At 51.0% G+C, this 20,202-nt stretch overlaps 1 protein-coding gene across 1 annotated transcript in view; it reads left to right on the forward strand.

The window, feature by feature from the left end:
• The window catches only part of LOC309568159 (cyclin-dependent kinase 11B-like), a 119,603-nt gene that overhangs the window by 85,932 nt on the left and 13,469 nt on the right, over positions 1-20,202 (forward strand). The window contains exon 16 of the mRNA XM_082273779.1: positions 13,847-13,968. Within this exon, the coding sequence (XP_082129905.1) occupies positions 13,847-13,968 (122 nt within the window). The remainder of the gene's footprint in view (positions 1-13,846; positions 13,969-20,202) is intronic.

Genomic DNA, 20,202 nt, shown 5'->3' on the forward strand with positions numbered 1-20,202 from the left:
CTACCTTGCTCAAGGCTAGAAAAGCCTCGTCCGGTAAGATCGATTACCGTACCTGGAAGGCTTATTTTGCCTGGTGTGAGTCCAGAGGCTTCCCTCCTCATTCCTATGGTGGCGAGGGTGTTAGCCTTCCTACAAACTGGTGTGGAGCAGCGCCTGGCGTTGTCCACGATTAAGGGCCAGTTGTCAGCACTGGCCGTCCTTTTCCAGCGCCCATTGGCGTCCAACTCTTTGATTCGCACCTTTATGCAAGGTGTGCATAACTTGGCCCCTCCTCGGAGGACGCCCCTACCTCCTTGGGACTTGAACTTGGTTCTGTCCGTCTTGCAACGTTCTCCCTTTGAAAACATCCTTAAGATCTCTTTGCTGTCGAAAAAGGTTGCTTTTCTGGTAGCGATCACTTCTGCACGCAGAGTGTCGGAGTTGGCGGCTTTGTCTTGCCGCTCCCCTTACCTGGTGGTTCATAGGGATAAGGTGGTCTTGCGACCCAACCAGTTCTTCCTTCCAAAGGTGGTTTCTGATTTTCACCTTAATGAGGACATTGTTTTGCCTTCGCTTTGTGCGAATCCTAAACATTCTAAGGAGTTTGCCTTACATTCCTTGGAAGTTGTCCGGGCGATCAGGGTTCCCCTGTCCACTGAATCCTTTCGGAAGTCGGATTCTCTTTTTGTCCTTCCTGAGGGACCTCGGAAGGGTATGGCTGCGACTGCGGCGACCATTTCAAAATGTATCAGACAGACGATTGTGCAGGCCTATTCAATTAAGCAACGGGTACCGCTCTTCCCTGTCAAGGCGCACTCTACCAGAGCGGTGAGTGCGTCATGGGCCTTCCGACATCAGGCCTCGGTGGTCCAGGTGTTCAAGGCTGCGACTTGGTCGTCTGTGCACACCTTTTCAAAGTTCTACAAACTTGATGTTCTGGCATCGGCAGATGCCTCCTTTGGCCGCAAAGTTCTGTGTGCGGCAGTGCCTTAAGGGGACACTAGTTTTGCAGGGCCCTGGCTGTTGGGGTTGTTTTCCCCCTTGTTTATTTGCTTTCCTGGGTTATTGCTCCAGTTGAGCTTTTCTGTTGCCCAGAGGATACCTTTCTGCTTACGTTAAGGTTCCTTTCTCTGCGGTGGGTACTGCGTTGCCTTTCTGCCGGTTGCGTTTCCCACCCCTCATGTCTACACTGCTTTGGGACATCCCATTGGTGAAGACTGAATGAGTGGGCGGAGACTGTCAGAGGACGTAAGAGAAAACTGAATTTTTGTAAAATCTTACCGTAAAATTCCTTTCTCTGAGTCCTCTGACAGTCGTCGCCCCCGCCCCTCTATTGGGGTTCTTTGGACTTTACCTGCTTGCTACCAAACTGAGTTGGGATGGCTGATAGCAGGGGGGTATTGGACCAGTGGGACAGCCCCCCATAGGTGTGTCTATGTAAATCACTTTGTTTTTAACAAGTCTTATGCTTCGCTTGTTCCTATGGATAAGAGGTCAATACCCATTGGTGAAGACTGAATGAGTGGGCAGCGACTGTCAGAGGACTCAGAGAAAGGAATTTTACGGTAAGATTTTACAAAAATTCAGTTTTACGCTAATGAAAACAAATTGTTTCAACCCATAGCCACTTTCCCTTTGACAACAACTATGCATAGCAGTGTCAGGTCCCTCTGTATGTAAACTAAAGGATAACTCCTATTTCATGGGGGGGGAAATGGCAAATAAAAAAAAAATATATACGATTGTGGCACAAGTGATATTGTAACTGAATGTTATTAAAAATTACCTTTCCTTTTTAATCTGCAGCGCTGTAATTTTCTGTAGAATGTGTACTGACCACCCCCCAGAAACATAATTTCCTGCTTGTGTGATTGGTTCTCTGATTTTCCCTGAAGTCTGCACTAAGATACAAGTCAGATTACAGGTATTCCCTGCAGCAAAAATTTCATTTTTGGTGAGATACTCCCAATAGGAAATCCTGTCTAAAGGGATGCAGACCCTGCAATTTTCCTCATTTGAACCCTGCAGGTGCAGCAGCTGATTGATAATTATGAAACCACTTCCACTAGATTCACTTTCCACATGGACACAGACAAACAGTGAAGTGCAATGTATATTATTCACCCATTGGGGAATGTTTTCGTCAACAAAAGTAGAGTTACTCTTAACCACTTGCCGACCGCCGCACGACTATCTACGGCGGCGGTCAGCCCCTCACAGGCAAAGTGACGTAGGTCTACGTCGCTCGCCTGTGAGGGTTTAGGGAGCGAGCGCGCGCCGCCGGAGGCGCGCTCCTGCTCCCGCGTGGTCACGGACCCCCCCGCGCGTGTGACCGGCGGACCCGATCGCCGCCGGCCACTCTGCGATCGGCGGGGGAGAGGGAGAAAGTCAGGCAGCTTGTGTAAACAAGCTGCCTGTCATTCTCCTCTCTGTATGAGAGCTGATCACATGGATCTACTATGTAGATCCATTGATCACTCTGCATACAGTTGAAGCCACAGCCAATCACAGTTAGAATCACGCCCCTAGGGACACACACAGCCCCTCCCTCTCAAATAAAGTTAACCCCTTCACTACCAGTGTATTTTTACAGTAACAGTGCATATGTATAGCACTGATTACTGTAGAAATGTCACTGGTAACCCCAAAAATGTCAGTCAAGGGTCCGATCTTTCCGCCGCAATGTCGCAGTACCGCAAAAAAAATCGCAGATCGCCGCCATTACGCGTTAAAAAAAAAAAACAACAAAAATGACAAAAATCTTTCCCTTTGTTAGTAAACGCAATAACTTTTGCGCAAACCAATCAAAATACGCTTTTTGCGATTTTTTTTACCAAACATAGGTAGCATAAAACAAATTGGCCGAAAATATTAAAAAATTTTGATTTTTACATTTTTTTTGGGGGGAATTTCATATAAAAAAAAGGGAAAAATATTGCTATTTTTGCAAAATTTACGCTCTTTTTTTGTTTATAGCGCGTGATCAAAAAATCGCACAAGTGATCAAATACCGCCAAAAGAAAGCTCTGTTTGTGGGAAAAAAAGGACGCCAAATTCGTTTAGGTACAGCGTCGCACGACCGCGCAATTGTCCGTTAAAGTCACGCAGTGCCGAATCGCAAAATACCCTCTGGTCGTTTAGCAGCCAAATCCTCCGGGGCTTAAGTGGTTAAAAGTGAGAAATGTGGGGGCTGCCATTGCAGGCCTTCTGTAAGTATTAGACTTCTGGCCTAAGTATATTGGTCACAGACCCAGAAAAGGCATGCTGTTTTTAAGATCTATGTATATCTATACTTTTTTCTGAGTAAGCGACTCAAAGCGCATAAAGTCAAATTGTCAGACTGGCAGCCAGAGAACTAGCACTCTCAAAGAAGAATACAATAATGGCAGCCTCAGTTAAACTCTCGTTCCAGTGTCCCTTTCTCTGACACCAGCTTAACCTATTATGGACCGCCCCACGCAGATATACTGCGGCAGGGCAGCCCTCCTGAGCGAAATTCTGTACGTGATTTTGTGCACTGGGTCTAGGGCGCGCAGGCTCGCCGCCAGAGGCAACCCGCTCCCTCTTTGACTTGATAGAGCAGGAACCAATCAGCTGGTCTGGCGGACATGATGTCCGCCGAAACACGCTGATCATTCTCAGGAGAGCCAGAATGGTGGTCTGTGAGAGGAGAATCTGGAGATCTTGTGTTCCTCCTAAGTGGGAACACGGATCTCTGTTTTCCCCCAGTCAAAGCAACCCCCACACAGTTAGCACTCACAGGGAACACATTTAACCCTTTGATTTTCCCTGATAACCCCTTTCCTGCCAGTGTCAATAGTACAGTGACTGCTTTTTTATTTTTTAGCACTGATCATTGTATTAGTGTCACTGGTTCCCAAAAAGTGTCATTCACTTGGTGTCCGATTTGTCAGCGGCAATGTTGCAGTCCCGCTAAAAATTCCTGTTCGCCGCCATTACTAGTAAAAATAAATACAAATTCAATAAATATATCCCATAATTTGTAGACGCTATGTTTGCGCAAACCAATCAATATACACTTATTGGGATTTTTCTTACCAAAAAGATGTAGCAGAATACATATTGGCCTAAATTGATGAAGAAATTTTTGATTTTTAAAAAAAAAAAAAAAAAAAATTTTATTGGGTATGTTTTATAGCCTAAACAAAATTAATATTGTATTTTTTGTTGGATTGTAAAATTGTTGGATTTTTTTTTTTTGTTTCTAGTGCAAAAAAAAACCCACAGAGGGAATCAAATACAACCAAAAGAGAGCTGTATTTGTGGGAAAAAAAGAACATTTTATTTGGGCACAGAGTTGCACGACCGTGCAATTGTCAGTTAAAGAAACGCAGAGCTGTATTGCAAGAAATGGGCTGGTCATGAAGGGGGATAAATCTTCTGGGGCTGAAGTAGAGCTGCACGATTAATCGTATGAAAATCGCGATCTCGATTCACCCCCCCTGACGATCTAAACCTGACATTTGCTCGATTCTTTGCATAGCAGAGAGAACAGCTGTGGAAAAAAAAAAAAAGTCTCCCGGCAAACGCCTATCAGCATTAAAAAAAGTCTCCCGGCAAACGCCTATCAGCATTAAAAAGATACAATGTAATAAACAAAATGATTACATTGTATCTTTTCCTTCCCTCTGCCAGGGAGAAAGGAAGTTTAACCTCTTAAAGACTAGACCTTTCTCTGACACTTGTTGCTTGCAAGTTAAAATCAGTTTTTTTTTTGCTAGAAAAGTACTTAGAACCCCCAAACATTTTATATATTTTTTTAGCAGAGACCCTACAGAATAAAATGGTGATTGTTATAATATTTTATGTCACACTGTATTTGCGCAGCAGTCTTTCAAACGCAATTAATAGACTTTAATGAATAAAAAAAAAAAAAAACGTAACAGTAAAGTTATCCCAATTTTTTTTTGTTACACAGAGAATCGTGAGAGAATCGTGATCTTTATTCCAAGCTAAAAAATCGTGATTCTCATTTTGGCCAGAATCGTGCAGCTCTAGGCTGAAGTGGTTAACAGTGGCTGCACTGACATGTAATCAAACCTCCAGCCGCTAAAGCAGAGGAGTGCTTGTTTACATTTTTTATGCTGGCTGCTGGCTCTTTAGTAGAAGTTAAGGGACCCAGTATTTCCTTGAGTGCATAGGTGACTTTGGGGTCTAATAGACCCCTGATGTCTTTCTAAAAATATACTAGAGAGATGCACTTTGTTTATAAAATTAAAGTATAATTTGAAAAACCACGCAAGCTGGGATCCTTGATTTAATCATTCAGAGATTCTCTTTCAACTTAAGCAATGTATGTTTAATTCCTATCGTTCATTGACGGACGCAGTCTCTGTTCTTCATAACAGTAGGGTTATACTGTCCCCTACAGGAGTAGGACACTGGGCAGAAAAAAAGTTCTGGCTGCACTTATGGGCAGTCTCAGGGGGTATACCCTCTCCCTGCTATAGGATGTCAGTTTTAATCTGCCTAGTTAGGAGTGAGGACCTCGTTCCTTGCTGGCATCTCTGGTCCTGGCAAAAGTTTTTTTCTAGATGGGTTTTTTAAGCTAGTTTTTTCACTGGATTTTTTTTTTCTGTGGAATCTACAAGCAACTATGCCGGATCTGGGCGACGGGCTGGATATATAGATCCAGTGGTCACCCCAGCGGACACGCAGACCCCAGCTCTGCGCTAGGTCGGCCGCGTCATAGTCCTACTGGAGGGGGACTGGACTTACGAGTTAAACGTATCGCCAGGTCGCATAACACTGGGTCTAGGCTCGAGCTGCATCGTTCCTATTGGCCGACAGCCCCCACTTCAGCGGAGAGGCATTCTGTCAGGAGATGGCGCCTGCCTGTTCCAGGTATGGTAAGTAAATGTTCCACCCTCTCCCCCTGGCGGGTTTTGGGGTGGACGCGGGCCCCTCCTTGGGACGGTCAGACCCTCATTTTCCCAGGTTCCCCTCTGTCCTGTCACTCCCCTCACCTGTCCCCACTCCCCCCCCCCCCCCGCCTCACCTGTCCCCACTCCCCCTCAACTGTCCCCACCCCCTCCTCACCTGTCCCCACTCCCCCCTCCTCACCTGTCCCCACTCCCCCCCTCCTCACCTGTCCCCACTCCCCCCCTCCTCACCTGTCCCCACTCCTCACCTGTCCCCACTCCCCCCCCTCACCTGTCCCCACTCCCCCCCCTCACCTGTCCCCACTCCCCCCCCTCACCTGTCCCCACTCCCCCCCCCTCACCTGTCCCCACTCCCCCCCCCCCCTCACCTGTCCCCACTCCCCCCCCCCCTCACCTGTCCCCACTCCCCCCCCCCTCACCTGTCCCCCACTCCCCCCCCTCACCTGTCCCCACTCCCCCCCCTCACCTGTCCCCACTCCCCCCCCTCACCTGTTCCCACTCCCCCCCCCTCACCTGTCCCCACTCCCCCCCCTCACCTGTCCCCACTCCCCCCCCTCACCTGTCCCCACTCCCCCCCCCCTCAACTGTCCCCACTCCCCCCCCCTCACCTGTCCCCACTCCCCCCCCCTCACCTGTCCCCACTCCCCCCCCCTCACCTGTCCCCACTCCCCCCCCTCACCTGTCCCCACTCCCCCCCCCTCACCTGTCCCCACTCCCCCCCCCTCACCTGTCCCCACTCCCCCCCCCCCTCACCTGTCCCCACTCCCCCCCCCCTCACCTGTCCCCACTCCCCCCCCCCCTCACCTGTCCCCACTCCCCCCCCCTCACCTGTCCCCACTCCCCCCCCCCTCACCTGTCCCCACTCCCCCCCCTCACCTGTCCCCACCCCCCCCCCTCACCTGTCCCCACTCCCCCCCCCTCACCTGTCCCCACCCCCCCCCCTCACCTGTCCCCACCCCCCCCCCTCACCTGTCCCCACCCCCCCCCCCTCACCTGTCCCCACTCCCCCCCCTCACCTGTCCCCACTCCCCCCCCTCACCTGTCCCCACTCCCCCCCCTCACCTGTCCCCACTCCCCCCCCTCACCTGTCCCCACTCCCCCCCCCCCTCACCTGTCCCCACTCCCCCCCCCCCTCACCTGTCCCCACTCCCCCCCCTCACCTGTCCCCACTCCCCCCCCTCACCTGTCCCCACTCCCCCCCCTCACCTGTCCCCACTCCCCCCCCTCACCTGTCCCCACTCCCCCCCCTCACCTGTCCCCACTCCCCCCCTCAACTGTCCCCACTCCCCCCCCTCACCTGTCCCCACTCCCCCCCCTCACCTGTCCCCACTCCCCCCCTCACCTGTCCTCACTCCCCCCCCTCACCTGTCCCCACTCCCCCCCCCCTCACCTGTCCCCACTCCCCCCCCTCACCTGTCCCCACTCCCCCACTCCCCCCCCTCACCTGTCCCCACTCCCCCCCCCCCCTCACCTGTCCCCACTCCCCCCCCCCTTCACCTGTCTCCCCACTTCCCCCCCCCCCCCTCACCTGTCTCCCCACTCCCCCCCTCGCTCCCCCCCCCCTCACCTGTCCCCACTCCCCCCCTCGCTCCCCCCCCCCTCACCTGTCCCCACTCCCCCCCCTCACCTGTCCCCACTCCCCCCCCTCACCTGTCCCCACTCCCCCCCCCTCAACTGTCCCCACTCCCCCCCCCTCAACTGTCCCCACTCCCCCCCCCTCACCTGTCCCCACTCCCCCCCCCTCACCTGTCCCCACTCCCCCCCCCTCACCTGTCCCCACTCCCCCCCCCTCACCTGTCCCCACTCCCCCCCCCTCACCTGTCCCCACTCCCCCCCCCTCACCTGTCCCCACTCCCCCCCCTCACCTGTCCCCACTCCCCCCCCCCTCACCTGTCCCCACTCCCCCCCCTCACCTGTCCCCACTCCCCCCCCCCTCACCTGTCCCCACTCCCCCCCCCCCTCACCTGTCCCCACTCCCCCCCCCTCACCTGTCCCCACCCCCCCCCCCTCACCTGTCCCCACCCCCCCCCCTCACCTGTCCCCACTCCCCCCCCTCACCTGTCCCCACTCCCCCCCCTCACCTGTCCCCACTCCCCCCCCCCTCACCTGTCCCCACTCCCCCCCCCCCTCACCTGTCCCCACTCCCCCCCCTCACCTGTCCCCACTCCCCCCCCTCACCTGTCCCCACTCCCCCCCCTCACCTGTCCCCACTCCCCCCCTCAACTGTCCCCACTCCCCCCCCTCAACTGTCCCCACTCCCCCCCCTCAACTGTCCCCACTCCCCCCCCTCACCTGTCCCCACTCCCCCCCCCCCTCACCTGTCCCCACTCCCCCCCTCACCTGTCCTCACTCCCCCCCTCACCTGTCCCCACTCCCCCCCCCCTCACCTGTCCCCACTCCCCCCCCCCCTCACCTGTCCCCACTCCCCCCCCCCTCACCTGTCCCCACTCCCCCCCCCCCCTTCACCTGTCTCCCCACTTCCCCCCCCCCCCTCACCTGTCTCCCCACTCCCCCCCTCGCTCCCCCCCCCTCACCTGTCCTCGCTCCCCCCCCTCACCTGTCCTCGCTCCCCCCCCTCACCTGTCCTCGCTCCCCCCCTCACCTGTCCTCGCTCCCCCCCCCCTCACCTGTCCTCGCTCCCCCCCCCTCACCTGTCCTCGCTCCCCCCCCCTCACCTGTCCTCGCTCCCCCCCCCCTCACCTGTCCTCGCTCCCCCCCCCCCTCACCTGTCCTCGCTCCCCCCCCCCCTCACCTGTCCTCGCTCCCCCCCCTCACCTGTCCTCGCTCCCCCCCCCTCACCTGTCCTCGCTCCCCCCCCTCACCTGTCCTCGCTCCCCCCCCCTCACCTGTCCTCGCTCCCCCCCCCCCCTCACCTGTCCTCGCTCCCCCCCCCCCTCACCTGTCCTCGCTCCCCCCCCCCCCTCACCTGTCCTCGCTCCCCCCCCTCACCTGTCCTCGCTCCCCCCCCCTCACCTGTCCTCGCTCCCCCCCCCCTCACCTGTCCTCGCTCCCCCCCCCTCACCTGTCCTCGCTCCCCCCCCCCTCACCTGTCCTCCTACACGTGCTGTGCAGATGTTCTGGCCCTTCCTGGTGCATCTTTGGTGCGAGTGGTGAGTCCTGGGGGGGTCTCTCTCTCCCTCACTCTCTGCTGAGTTCCCTGTGCGTTCTGCCTGACCTCTTGGGGGCGATATAACGCGGTGGATTGTTTAGAAAAAAAAAAATAAACATTTTTTATTTAGACTTTTTGCTGTGGGGTTCCCCTGGTGCAACATGGACCCTGCGGAACATTCTTTCCCATCTGACCCCCTCAAGGAGGCCGCAGGGCCCTCCGAATCCCAGCTATCCATAGATGCACTGTCGGCGGTCCTGGTATCTTTTTTGTCCTATGTGGAAGTGGCCTGTAAAGAGCGAGTTTCCAAAAAAACACCCCCCAACTTACCCCTGCCTCGTCTGATGTGTCAGATTCTGAATCTGATTGAGCCATCGCAGACACGGGTCTCCCTGCCGGGGTCTACCTCCTCGCGCCCTGTCTCCTCTGATGAGGATGACAGCTTTCTCTTCGCCACCGCGCAAGAAAAGGCGCTGGTGGATGCACTGGTTGTATCTGTGCGTGAGACCATAAAAATGGAGGACGCAGCTGCGACTGAGGCGCAGGTTACGTTTGGCACTCACAAGCCATCCAGAGTGCCTAAGGTTTTCCCCCTTCCCACATATTTTGACAACGTGGTCAAAAATGAGTGGGACCGCCTGAAGCGCCCCCCTGGCGTGCCTAAGCAGATTGCCGGGCGCTACCCCTTTGAGGAGTCCCTTATTAAAAAGTGGACTGTACCACCTACAGTGGACCCTCCAGTCACCAGACTGAATAGAGCTACCATGATCCTAGTGGACGATTCCCCTTCCTTTAAAGATCCGGCGGATAGAAATGCGGAGTCTGTGGCCCGCAATATGTACTCCCTGGCGGGGCTCTGCGCTCAGACCGGTGTTTACTATTACCCTTGTGTCACAAACTTTGACTGAATGGGCTAAGTTACTACGCAGTGACCTGGAGGGGGTAAAACTTCCCTCAGCCTTTGCAGAGCTGGTGGACCAGTTGATTCAGGGGCTGCACTTTGTTTGGGATGCCTCGCTGGATGTGGCTTCACTATTGGCCCGACTGTCTGTTTCGGCAGTGGTCTTCCGGCATATACTTTGGCTAAAATGCTGGTCTGGGGATCTGACTACTAAGAAGGCTTTGACTGATCTTCCTTTTCAGGGGGATCACCTGTTTGAGGCTTCCCTTGATGACATTATCAAAGGTCTTACAGGGGGTAAGAGTACTTTTCTCCCACAGGCTAACAAGGGTACGGACCCTTGTCATAGACGAGGTCCCTCCTTTTCAGCACACAAGAAGTTTTTTTGTCCCTCAGTGATAAAGGATCAAAGTCCTTCAAGGCTTCCCAGGGTGGCTCTAAGCGACCGTGGTCTGGAAAGCAGATGTTGGGTTTCTCCAGACCTACGGATAAGGCCCCTTCGGCCTGATGGTGTGCCCTCAACCGTATCTAGGGGGTAGGGGGGGTGTCTTTGCCGGTTTCCAGACCTGTGGCTATCCTGACTACAAGACAAGTCGGGTCCTACGGTCCGGATACAAGATCGAGTTTTGATCTGTCCCTCCGGTAAGGTTTTTCCCTTCCAATGTACGACTGTCCCCGGATTGCTTACAAGCTCTCTTTGGGGCGGTGCAGGACCTGTTACAACAAGGAGTAATAATTCTGGTTCCGAATTCGGAACTTTTTAAGGGCCTTTACTCAAACCTGTTTATGGTCCCCAGGAAGGAGGGCAAGGTGCGTGCAATTCTGGACCTAAAAGTGCTAAATTGCTTTGTGCATGTTCACAAATTCAAGATGGAATCCGTTCGCACGGTGGTGGCTTCCCTACACCAGGGGGATTTTATGACCTCCCTAGACATATAAATGCCTACCTTCACATTCCAATATGTGCAGGACATCAAAGGATTCTGCATTTTGCTATGGGAGAGGATCACTATCAGTTTGTGGCGTTACCCTTTGGTCTCGCCTCTGCCCTTCGGATCTTCACAGAGGTGTTGGCTCCGGTCCTGGCTTTGTTACGCCAGCGGGGATATCGATCCTGGGTTACCTGGACGATCTGCTTCTCTGTGCAGAGTCTCCCACGGCACTGGTAACAAATTTAAAGATCATTATGAGAACTCTCGAGGAGGTCGGGTGGATTGTGAACCTCCAGAGGTCGTCTCTGGTTCCTTCAATGAGACTGGACAATCTGGGCCTGACTTTGGAATAGTCCTCAGCCAGGGTGTTTCTTCACCCGGAAAAACTTCAAAAGCTCCAGGCTGCGATTCAGCTGTTGCTATCCAGCAACTGGTCGTTCCTTTGGGCTTGTATGAGAGTTCTGGGACTGATGGTGTCGTTCTCAGAGGCGGTACCATTCGCTCAATTCCACACGAGAATACCCCAAAAGTAAATCCTCCTCAAATGGAACAAAGATCCAAATCCCCTGGACAATCGGATCCAGCTGAGCCAGGTGACCAGGGGGTCCCTGTTATGGTGGAATCGGTCCCCGACGCTCAAACAAGGAAAATCCTTCCTTCCCATATATTGTTGAGTGATCACCACAGATGCCAGTCTGTCTGGGTAGGGAGGTGTTCTAGGCAAGCTTTGTGCTCAAGGGGTCTGGTTGCTGGAGGAATCCCGGTTCCGATCAATGTTCTGGAGCTGAGAGCGATCAGGCTTTGCCTAGTTCACTGGACGGAGTACCTTCGGGGGTGTCCAGTGCGCATTCAATCGGACAGTGCCACTGCTGTGGCTTATGTCCATCACCAAGGGGGCACCAGGAGTGTCCTGGCGGCCTTAGAGGTGAAGAGCATCCTTCGTTGGGCGAAACGTTTTGTTCCAGCTCTTTCTGCCGTTCACATTCCAGGAGTGGAAAACTGGCAGGTGGACTACCTCAGCAGGCCTTGGCTCCAGGGGAATGGTCTCTCCATCCGGAGGTGTTCCAGCAGCTGTGCCTACGTTGGGGCACTACAGACGTAGATCTGTTGATGTCTCGGATCAACAAAAAAGTGCAGAGGTTTGTGGCCTGCTCTCGGGACCCTCTGGCAGACGCCACAGATGCGCTGGTGACTTCATGGGGTAAGTATCAGCTGATGTATGCCTTTCCCCCTCTCAAGTTGTTGCCAAGAATTCCTCGCAGGAACAAGGCGGAAGGGATTCCAGTCATCCTTGTGGCTCCGGACTGGCCTCCCCAAGCTTGGTACGCCAACCTAGTCAGGCTAGTCGCAGGCGTTCCTTGGAGACTTCCTCTCAGGGAGGATCTACGGTCTCAAGGGCCGATCTTCCCTCCTTCTTTACAGTCGCTGGCTTTGATGGCTTGGCTGTTGAAAGCTAGGTGCTGAAGGACAGGGGATTGTCTGCTTCAGTGATTTCCACTCTGCTGAAAGCGAGAAAAGCAACTTCTAGAAGGATCTATCATCGTACGTGGAGGTCGTATATTGCATGGTGTGAGGCTCTTGGGGTTCCTACTCCCTCTTACTCGGTGGCTCGATCTTGTTCTCACGGATGGACCAAAGAAAGGGCTGCCTGTGTCTGCTGTGACTATTCCCAGATGGATCAGACAGACGGTTGTGCAGGCTTATTCGATTAAGGGTCCTTCGCCATCAGGCATCTGTGGTTCAGGTTTGCAAGGCCTGGTCGTCTGTTCCTACCTTTACAAAGTTTCATAAGGTGGATGTGCTGGCGTCTGCAGATGCCTCCTTTTGGTCGCAAAGTTTTGCAGGCTGCTGTTTTAAGGTGGTTTCTTAGTCTCCATTGAGGGTGTTTAGGCTTTTTTCAGGTGGGTCTCATCTTGTTGTTCTAAAGAGTCCCATGTTGCCTGGTTGGCTGTGGTTCGGCCTTGGAGAATTATTTTCTACTGTTCCCATCCTTCATCTTCAATGCACTGCTTTGGGACGTCACTACTGTTATGATGAATAGTAGAACAATAGAGAAAATTGGATTTTTGTTTTACTGTAAAAATCCTTTTCTCTGATGTTCATTGACGAACGCAGTACCCGCCCCTCCATTTTGAGTTGGGTTGGTATTGTTTTCTCTGACATTGCTTTCATACAAAACTGGCATAGAGGGATAGAGGGTATACCTCCTGGGACTGCCGATAGGCGTAGCCAGAACTTATTTTCTGCCTAGTGTCCTATTCCAGTAGGGGGCAGTATAACCCTACTGTTATGAAGAACAGAGACTGCGTCCGTCAATTTCAGAGAAAAGGATTTTACGGTAAGGCAAAAAATCCAATTTTTCGCTGTCATTAATGGAATTATAAGACCTAATAAAACTTCCTTGTCTTTTATTAATATATAGTTTCTGGTAACATACGTATATGTCAACCCTTTATTACAAACTTGGTGTATTGCATTGATAATGTATTATATCTTATCAATCCTCATTGTTATTTTACAATATATTACTTTTACTATGTTGCATGTACTTGTACCACCTTTTTTACCCTGAATAAAAGGTTTGCAAAAAAAAAAAGAAAACACGCAAGCTAAGCTTTTATATTTGACCAAAATTATGTTTGCTTTTCTATAATGGAAGATTATATAAACATTTGCTACAAACTGGCCAGTAATTATTGAGCATTGTTATTTAACCAGTTTCTTTTGCCCTTTTTTAATGTAATCCAAACCTGGGGGGTCCATATGCTAACACTGAAGGGACTGCAAAATTATCCGTTTTGGACACTGATAATTCTCAGAACTGAAAACGAATTCTTACATCCAGAGTTTTGTATGGTTCATTGCAAGTTAGGTTTACATTTTTTTTTCCTGTTAATTGACATCTGTTGCTGATTAGTTCAGATACAGAAAGCTTCATACCACTTGTGTATTTAGCTTGTGTGCTAGGAGTGCTGTGAACTGTTACAGAGTACCAGTTCTTATCCATTTACTCTCTCCATAGGTGAGGTGAAAACTCTAATGATCCAGCTGTTACGGGGAGTCCGCCATCTGCATGATAACTGGATTCTTCATAGGGATCTCAAGACCTCCAATTTGCTGCTCAGTCATGCTGGTATTTTAAAGGTACTTGGATGTTTAAGGTTCCTATAGATAGGTTGACTTTTAGCCAGATTACTTTATAATAGGTATCCTCTATGGCAGTGGTCCTCAACCCTGGCCTACATGGCCCACTAAAGCCCCGTACACACGTACCGAATGTCGGCCGAACGATCGGCTGTCTTTTGTCCAGGGCTGTCGTGTCTGTTGAAAACTGCAAAAGACTGCACACTAATTTTGTCGGCCAACAACAGCCGACTGCAGAAGTGATGTCATGTGATGGTTAACTTTCCGTGTGTTTTTTCTTTTCTGAGCATGCCCAGTCTTGCTAATCTGCTGTCTGTCGGCCGAAATCTGTACTGACTGGCGAACAATCGGCCGTTCTAGTGTTGGCCAACAAAAATTTTAATGCCTGCATGACCGATTCTGTTCGGCCGAAAATGCGCTGTCGGAAGTATCATACTAACAAGCCTACAATCGGCCGATCGGTCGTCGGCCGAATATTTACGGCCGACAATCGGTACGTGTGTACGGGGCTTAACAGGCCAGATTTGCAAGATAACTGAAATACATCCCAGGTGATATCATTTGCTGCTCAGTGATTGCAGTACTCTAGTCTGAATCTCCCCAAGGTAATACTTAAAATCTGGCCTGTTAGTGGGCCCTGAGGACCGGAGTTGAGGACCATTGCTCTATGGAACGATTGTGAGGTTTTTAGGTTAATTATGTCATATGTACGAGATGGAACCATATAACGGGGGATTGGGGGTGTTATTCAATTAAAACGATTGTTTATTTTTAGGTTATTTAAATTAAAAGTAAAAGATAGATATATTTATACCAGGTATTATGCAAGTATTTGAGGTAACAAATACAAGGTTGAGATTGAACAGAAATGCTATGTAGCAAAACCACCTTCCATGTATATATGAAAACATCTGGACAATACACTAAAAAGACATTTGAGTCAATACACTAGGAGTTAAATAACTGCAAATAAAATTGGTTGTGAAAGATCAGTTCTCTAAGAATTTACTGTTAAATACCGAATGCGTTATTTGTTTGATTTAGCATTAATTACCGCATTATTTAATGCAGTAATTTACCGCATTGAGCTAGTCGCTAAGGAGCAGACCGGGTTTTTTGACATTGCTGTTTGCCAAGCAGTAGGACGGAAAGCCGGGCACTGCATGCTTAACAACCGATGATTTATCAGCTGTCAGCGGGCTTCCTCACTAACAGCTGATTGTAAAAAAAAAAAAAGCAGGCAATTAAAAGTGTGAAAAACAGTGTGGGGGGAGGGGACTAGCGAGCACACAGCCTCATCCCCACAACCGTTGCCGAAGGTTGTGGTGGGCGGGGGGCTTTCCAGAATCGCAGATGCCGCCCATGCCCCCCTTTGTAAATGAGTATCGGGTACATAGTACCCCTACCCTTTCACCAAAAAAGTGTACTAAAAATAAAAACAGGAGACAAATTTTGGACAAATCCTTTAGTAAAAGAAAAATAAATTGAAAAAACAGTGTCCGCAGATGTAGATCCATCCTCAAATCACGGCGCCGGGACCAAAAAACAAACAAAAAAAAAGAGCTACGCACGCGAGGACGGCTGGCTGCCGAATGCCTCCTTCACGGTTTGACAGTTCTTTCATAGGTGAGGGTGGGGCCACCTGGTAAAAGTCACGGACCAGTGCATCCTGGGTCAGTGACGTCCCGAGGGGTGGAGCCACCAGGGGATGTCGCTAGGTGGTCCCACCCTTACCTATAGAAGAGCTGTCAAATGGCGAAGGAGGCATTTGGCGGCCAGCTGTCCTCGGGAGCGGAGTTTGTTTTTTTCCACGTGCGACAATTGTTGTGATCTGCGATGGATTTATTGGGGGACATTGCTTTTTTATTTTCTAATAAAGGATCTGTCAAAAACAGTTTCGGGCATTTTTCTTACTTTTTGACACTTTTTTTGGGGGCCTGACATGGACTGGACTGGGGGTAGGACCTCACACTGGTTTTTTTTTTTCACACTTTTTAATTGTCCTTTCTTTATTGTACATCACGGGACACAGAGCAACCATATTCATTACTATCTGGGTTATACGCCACCTATAGGTGAATGGATACTGGCAACCAACAAGACAGGAAGTCCCCCTCTACATAACCCCTCCCATACAGGAAGTACCTTGTTTTTTCGCCAGTGTCTTAGAGGTGATGGCCACATTTGGAGAAGCTTGCCAGCTTTTAATTGTTTTAAAGAAGATGAAAAAAGATTGTGTTATAATCCCGGTTAAGATCTCTGGATCCAAGGGGGGGATTGGTAATCAGATCCATCTGAAAGTGGAAGACTAAAAGGATGGTACCTGAGCCTCGGTAAAGAAAAAACTAGATATTGCCTGTAATGTGACCTTCTTTGGCACTGGACCCTGGGATCCAGACCCTTGGGTGCTCTACAGGTCCAAGGGAGTGGCCCCAAAAATTAAGGGGACTGGTCCTTGATGGTCGACAAATGACAGGACCCGCCGTGATGGGTGAAGATTGGATTCTTGTTATAGATAAAACCCTGCGGCGGGAATAGTAAGTTGGCTTTAAATTATGTTGCACTGTTACCTTCTAATTTAACAGATACCGGGTGACATTTTTCATGTCTCCCCTAGGGGCAGTGTATGTATTTACTGTGACAAGCGTAACTTGGATGCCTTACAGTCTGCTCTTCAAAACCTGATGCTTAGTGTGCAGGAACAGGCACTGACCGGTTCTGTTACCTGATGCATCCCGCCTGCGCATTCGCTCCCCTCTGTGTCTCTAGGTCAGAAGCATGGCAAAGTCAGCGTTGCTTTCAGTAGCAGGTGATTGCGCACACAAGTTCTGCTTCTTTTATCTGCACGAGCGTGCACATGGAGCTGGGAAGGGGCGTGTCTGTAATGCCTTGGCGTGCACGTAGCTTGCAGGCGTGCACACACCGCATATGCGCAGGAGGCAGCACAAACGGCCCACCATTTCAGGAGTGTTTCCGACAGTGTAAGCTTCTTTTAGATGCTGGAGGGGACTCAGAGCAGCGGCATCTGGGTGCGCGAGTCACTGTGGGTGTGTGCTTACAGGCACTAACAGATTCTGCTACTTTGGGGATAACTGTGCTGTATGTGATAGTATATTCAGCTTGGCACAAGTCCTTGAGTACACTAAAGTTAGTACCTCCCAAGTTTTTTCTTGCATAAAGCAATGTCATCCCGTAAGAGGAGGGTGGGGGGGACACAGCAGGAAGGGGCACAAGTGTGCCGCTGTCAGAATTGGAAGATCCTAGCCGTGTTTACCTCCCCTGAGAGTCCAGAGGCAGTCTGAGCCATTACGGTTTCAGGCATAGTAGCCACATCTAGTGCTTCTGTCTCAGCCTATGTCACTAAGGATGATTTGGCATCGGCTTTAGCCGGCCTTGAGGGTAAAATTGCTGGCATGATTGCTTCAGCGTCACAAGGAGGGAGGAAACGTGATAGATCCCCCTCACCTGAGCCCCCCTCCTGTATAATTCAGGATTGGGCAGAAGATGTTAAAGAAGTACGGTAGCTGTAAATGGCTTAGAAGGCAGCCAAGCAGAGGATTCCACTTCTAGGGAGTTGGGGTCTGAGGAGCCATTCTCGGCATCTCAATCCCAAGAGATTATTCAGTCTCTCACTTAAATGGTCCAGTCTGGATTTAAATTACTCCCCCTTAGAGATTTCTCAAGTCTCTTTTTTTCTCATTTGGCTCATTACGCCCTCCTCAAAATCCTCAGGCTTTTCCTGAGGTTCTGACTAAGTGGGACAAGACTCCGCAGTCTCTGGACAATCAGCTCCGGCTGAGTGGGGGAAGGAAGGAGTCCCTGATATGGTGGCTTCGCTCTCCGGCGGGGAAAATCCTTTCTCTACTTGTATTGGACAGTGGTCACCACGGATGCCTGCCTCCCCGGCTAAGGAGCTGTCCTCTGCAAGCTTTCTGCTCATGGGATCTGGACGCAAGAAAAGTCCAAACTCCCGATCATTGTCTTGGAACTCCGAGCGATCAGACTGTGTCTGAATCATTGGATGGATTGTGTTCAGGGATGCTCAGTGCACATTCAATCAGAGAATTGCCATGGCCGTGGTTTATGTCAATCACCAGGGGGCACAAGAAGTGCCCTAGCGGCTCTGGTGGTAGCCAGCATTCTAAGGTGGGCAGAACTGTTAGTTCCAGCCCTCTCCGCCGTTCACTTTCCCGGGGTGGAAAATTGGCAGGTGGATTACCTCAGTCGGCAGGCATTGGACCAAGGGGAGTGGTCCCTTCATCCGGAGTTTCTTTAGCTGTGTCTCCGGTGGGGCACTCCCGTGGTGGATCTGTTGGCATCTCGGCTCAACAGAATGGTGCAAGGGATCCACTGGAACATGCGCTGTTTGCCCCGTGGGCTCCGTATTGTCTGATCTACGCCTTCCCTCTTCTCAGGCTTCTGCCCAGACTCCTAAGCAGGATCGAGGCAGAAGGGATTGCGGCCATCTTACTGGCTCTGGACTGGCCTCACCGGGCTTGGTACGCCAATCTAATGCTGGTCGCCGACATTCCTTGGAAGCTTCCTCTCATTGGGCATCTTCTGTCCCAAGGACCGATCTTCCATCCTGCTTTACAGTCGCTGGCTTGTCGGCTTGGCTGTTGAACGCCAGATGCTAAAGGATAGAGGTTTGTCTAAGTTGGTGATTCCAACATTGTTAAAAGCTAGGAAATCTACTTCTAGGAAGATCTACCATTGTATGTGGAAGACTTACATTGTGTGGTGTGAGTCTCTTGGGGTTCATCCTTGCTCCTTCTTGGTGGCTCATTGTAACCTTCCTTCAACGGGGGGGTTGAAAAATTTTTTGCCTCGAGCACCATCAAGGGCGAGGTATCGGCCTTGGCAGTCTTTTTCCAACGACCTTTCGCCACACACTCCCTGCTGCGTACTTTGCTTCAGGGTGTCTGACATTTGGTTCCTCCAGTGCAGGCTTTGTTGCCTCCTTGGGATCTTAATGTGTTGCTTTCAGCACTACTGAAGCTTCTCTTTAAAAAAATTTGGGAGGTTTCCCTACTTACGCTGTCCCAGAAGGTGACCTTCTTGATGGCTATCACCTCTCCATGCAGAGTGTCAGATCTGACTGCGTTATCCTTTCAGCTCTACAGAACCCTCCCTTTGAAATATTGGGGAGATTACCCTGCTTAGGCTGTCCCAGAAAGGGGCCTTTTTGGTGGCTATCACTTCTGTGCGCAGGTTGTCGGAACTGGCGGCATTATCCTGTCGTTCACCTTATCTGGTGATTCACAAGAATAAGGTAGTGCTTCTCCCCTGTCCGTCATTCCTTCCTAAGGTTGTCTCTGACTTTCATTTGAATAAAGACATTGTGTTGCCTTTCCTGTGTCCCCAGGCCTAAACATCCAAAGGAAGTTGCCTTGTAGGCCTTGGTGGTGGTACGGGCTATAAGGGTTTACCTGGCAGCTACAGAGTTTCAGAAAGTTAGACTCTCCATTTGTGCCCAAGGAAGGACCTCCCAAGGGATTGTCCGCTTCCTCTGAGACCATTTCCAGATGGATCAGACAGATGGTGGTTCAGGCCTATACCATCAAGGGTCGGGTTCCTCCTTGCCCTGTCAAGGCGCACTCTGCTTGGGCGCTTAGTGCCTCCTGGGCTTTCCGTCATCAGGCTTCAGTGACGCAGGTTTGCAAGGCGACCACCTGGTCGTTGGTGCACACTTTTACAAAGTTTTATAAAGTGGATGCGTTGGCATCTGTGGATGCTTCCTTTTGGCTGAAGGTTTTGCAGGCTGCTGTTTAGAGGACCTGATCCTCTTTGAGGGTGTATTGTTTTTTACAGGTGGGCTCCAGTTGTTTTGGTTGAGCCTCTGTTGTCTAGTTGGCTACTGTTTAGCCTTTGTTTTCCTTTTTCCTCCCCTCATGTTTAACACTGCTTTTGGATGTCCCAATGGTCAAGAATGACAGGAGCAGGACTGTCTGTCAAAGAACGAAAGCGAAAATGGGATTTTTGACTTATCATAAAATCAGTTTCTCTGATGTTCATTGACGCACACAGCACCTACCCCTCTGTGGAGTTATAATTCTCCTGACACTGCTTGTAACAAAACTGAGTGACTATAGCAGGAAGAGGGAGTATACTACCTGGGATTGCCCATGGGTGTAGCCTGAAGTTTTTTTCTGCCTAGTGTCCTACCCCTGTAGAGAGCAGCATAACCCAATGGTCAAGAATGACATGAGCTGTGTCCTTCAATCAATGTCCGAG

This window comes from Pelophylax lessonae (assembly GCF_965119305.1).
Source record: "Pelophylax lessonae genome assembly, chromosome: 12".
NCBI lineage: Eukaryota > Metazoa > Chordata > Amphibia > Anura > Ranidae > Pelophylax > Pelophylax lessonae.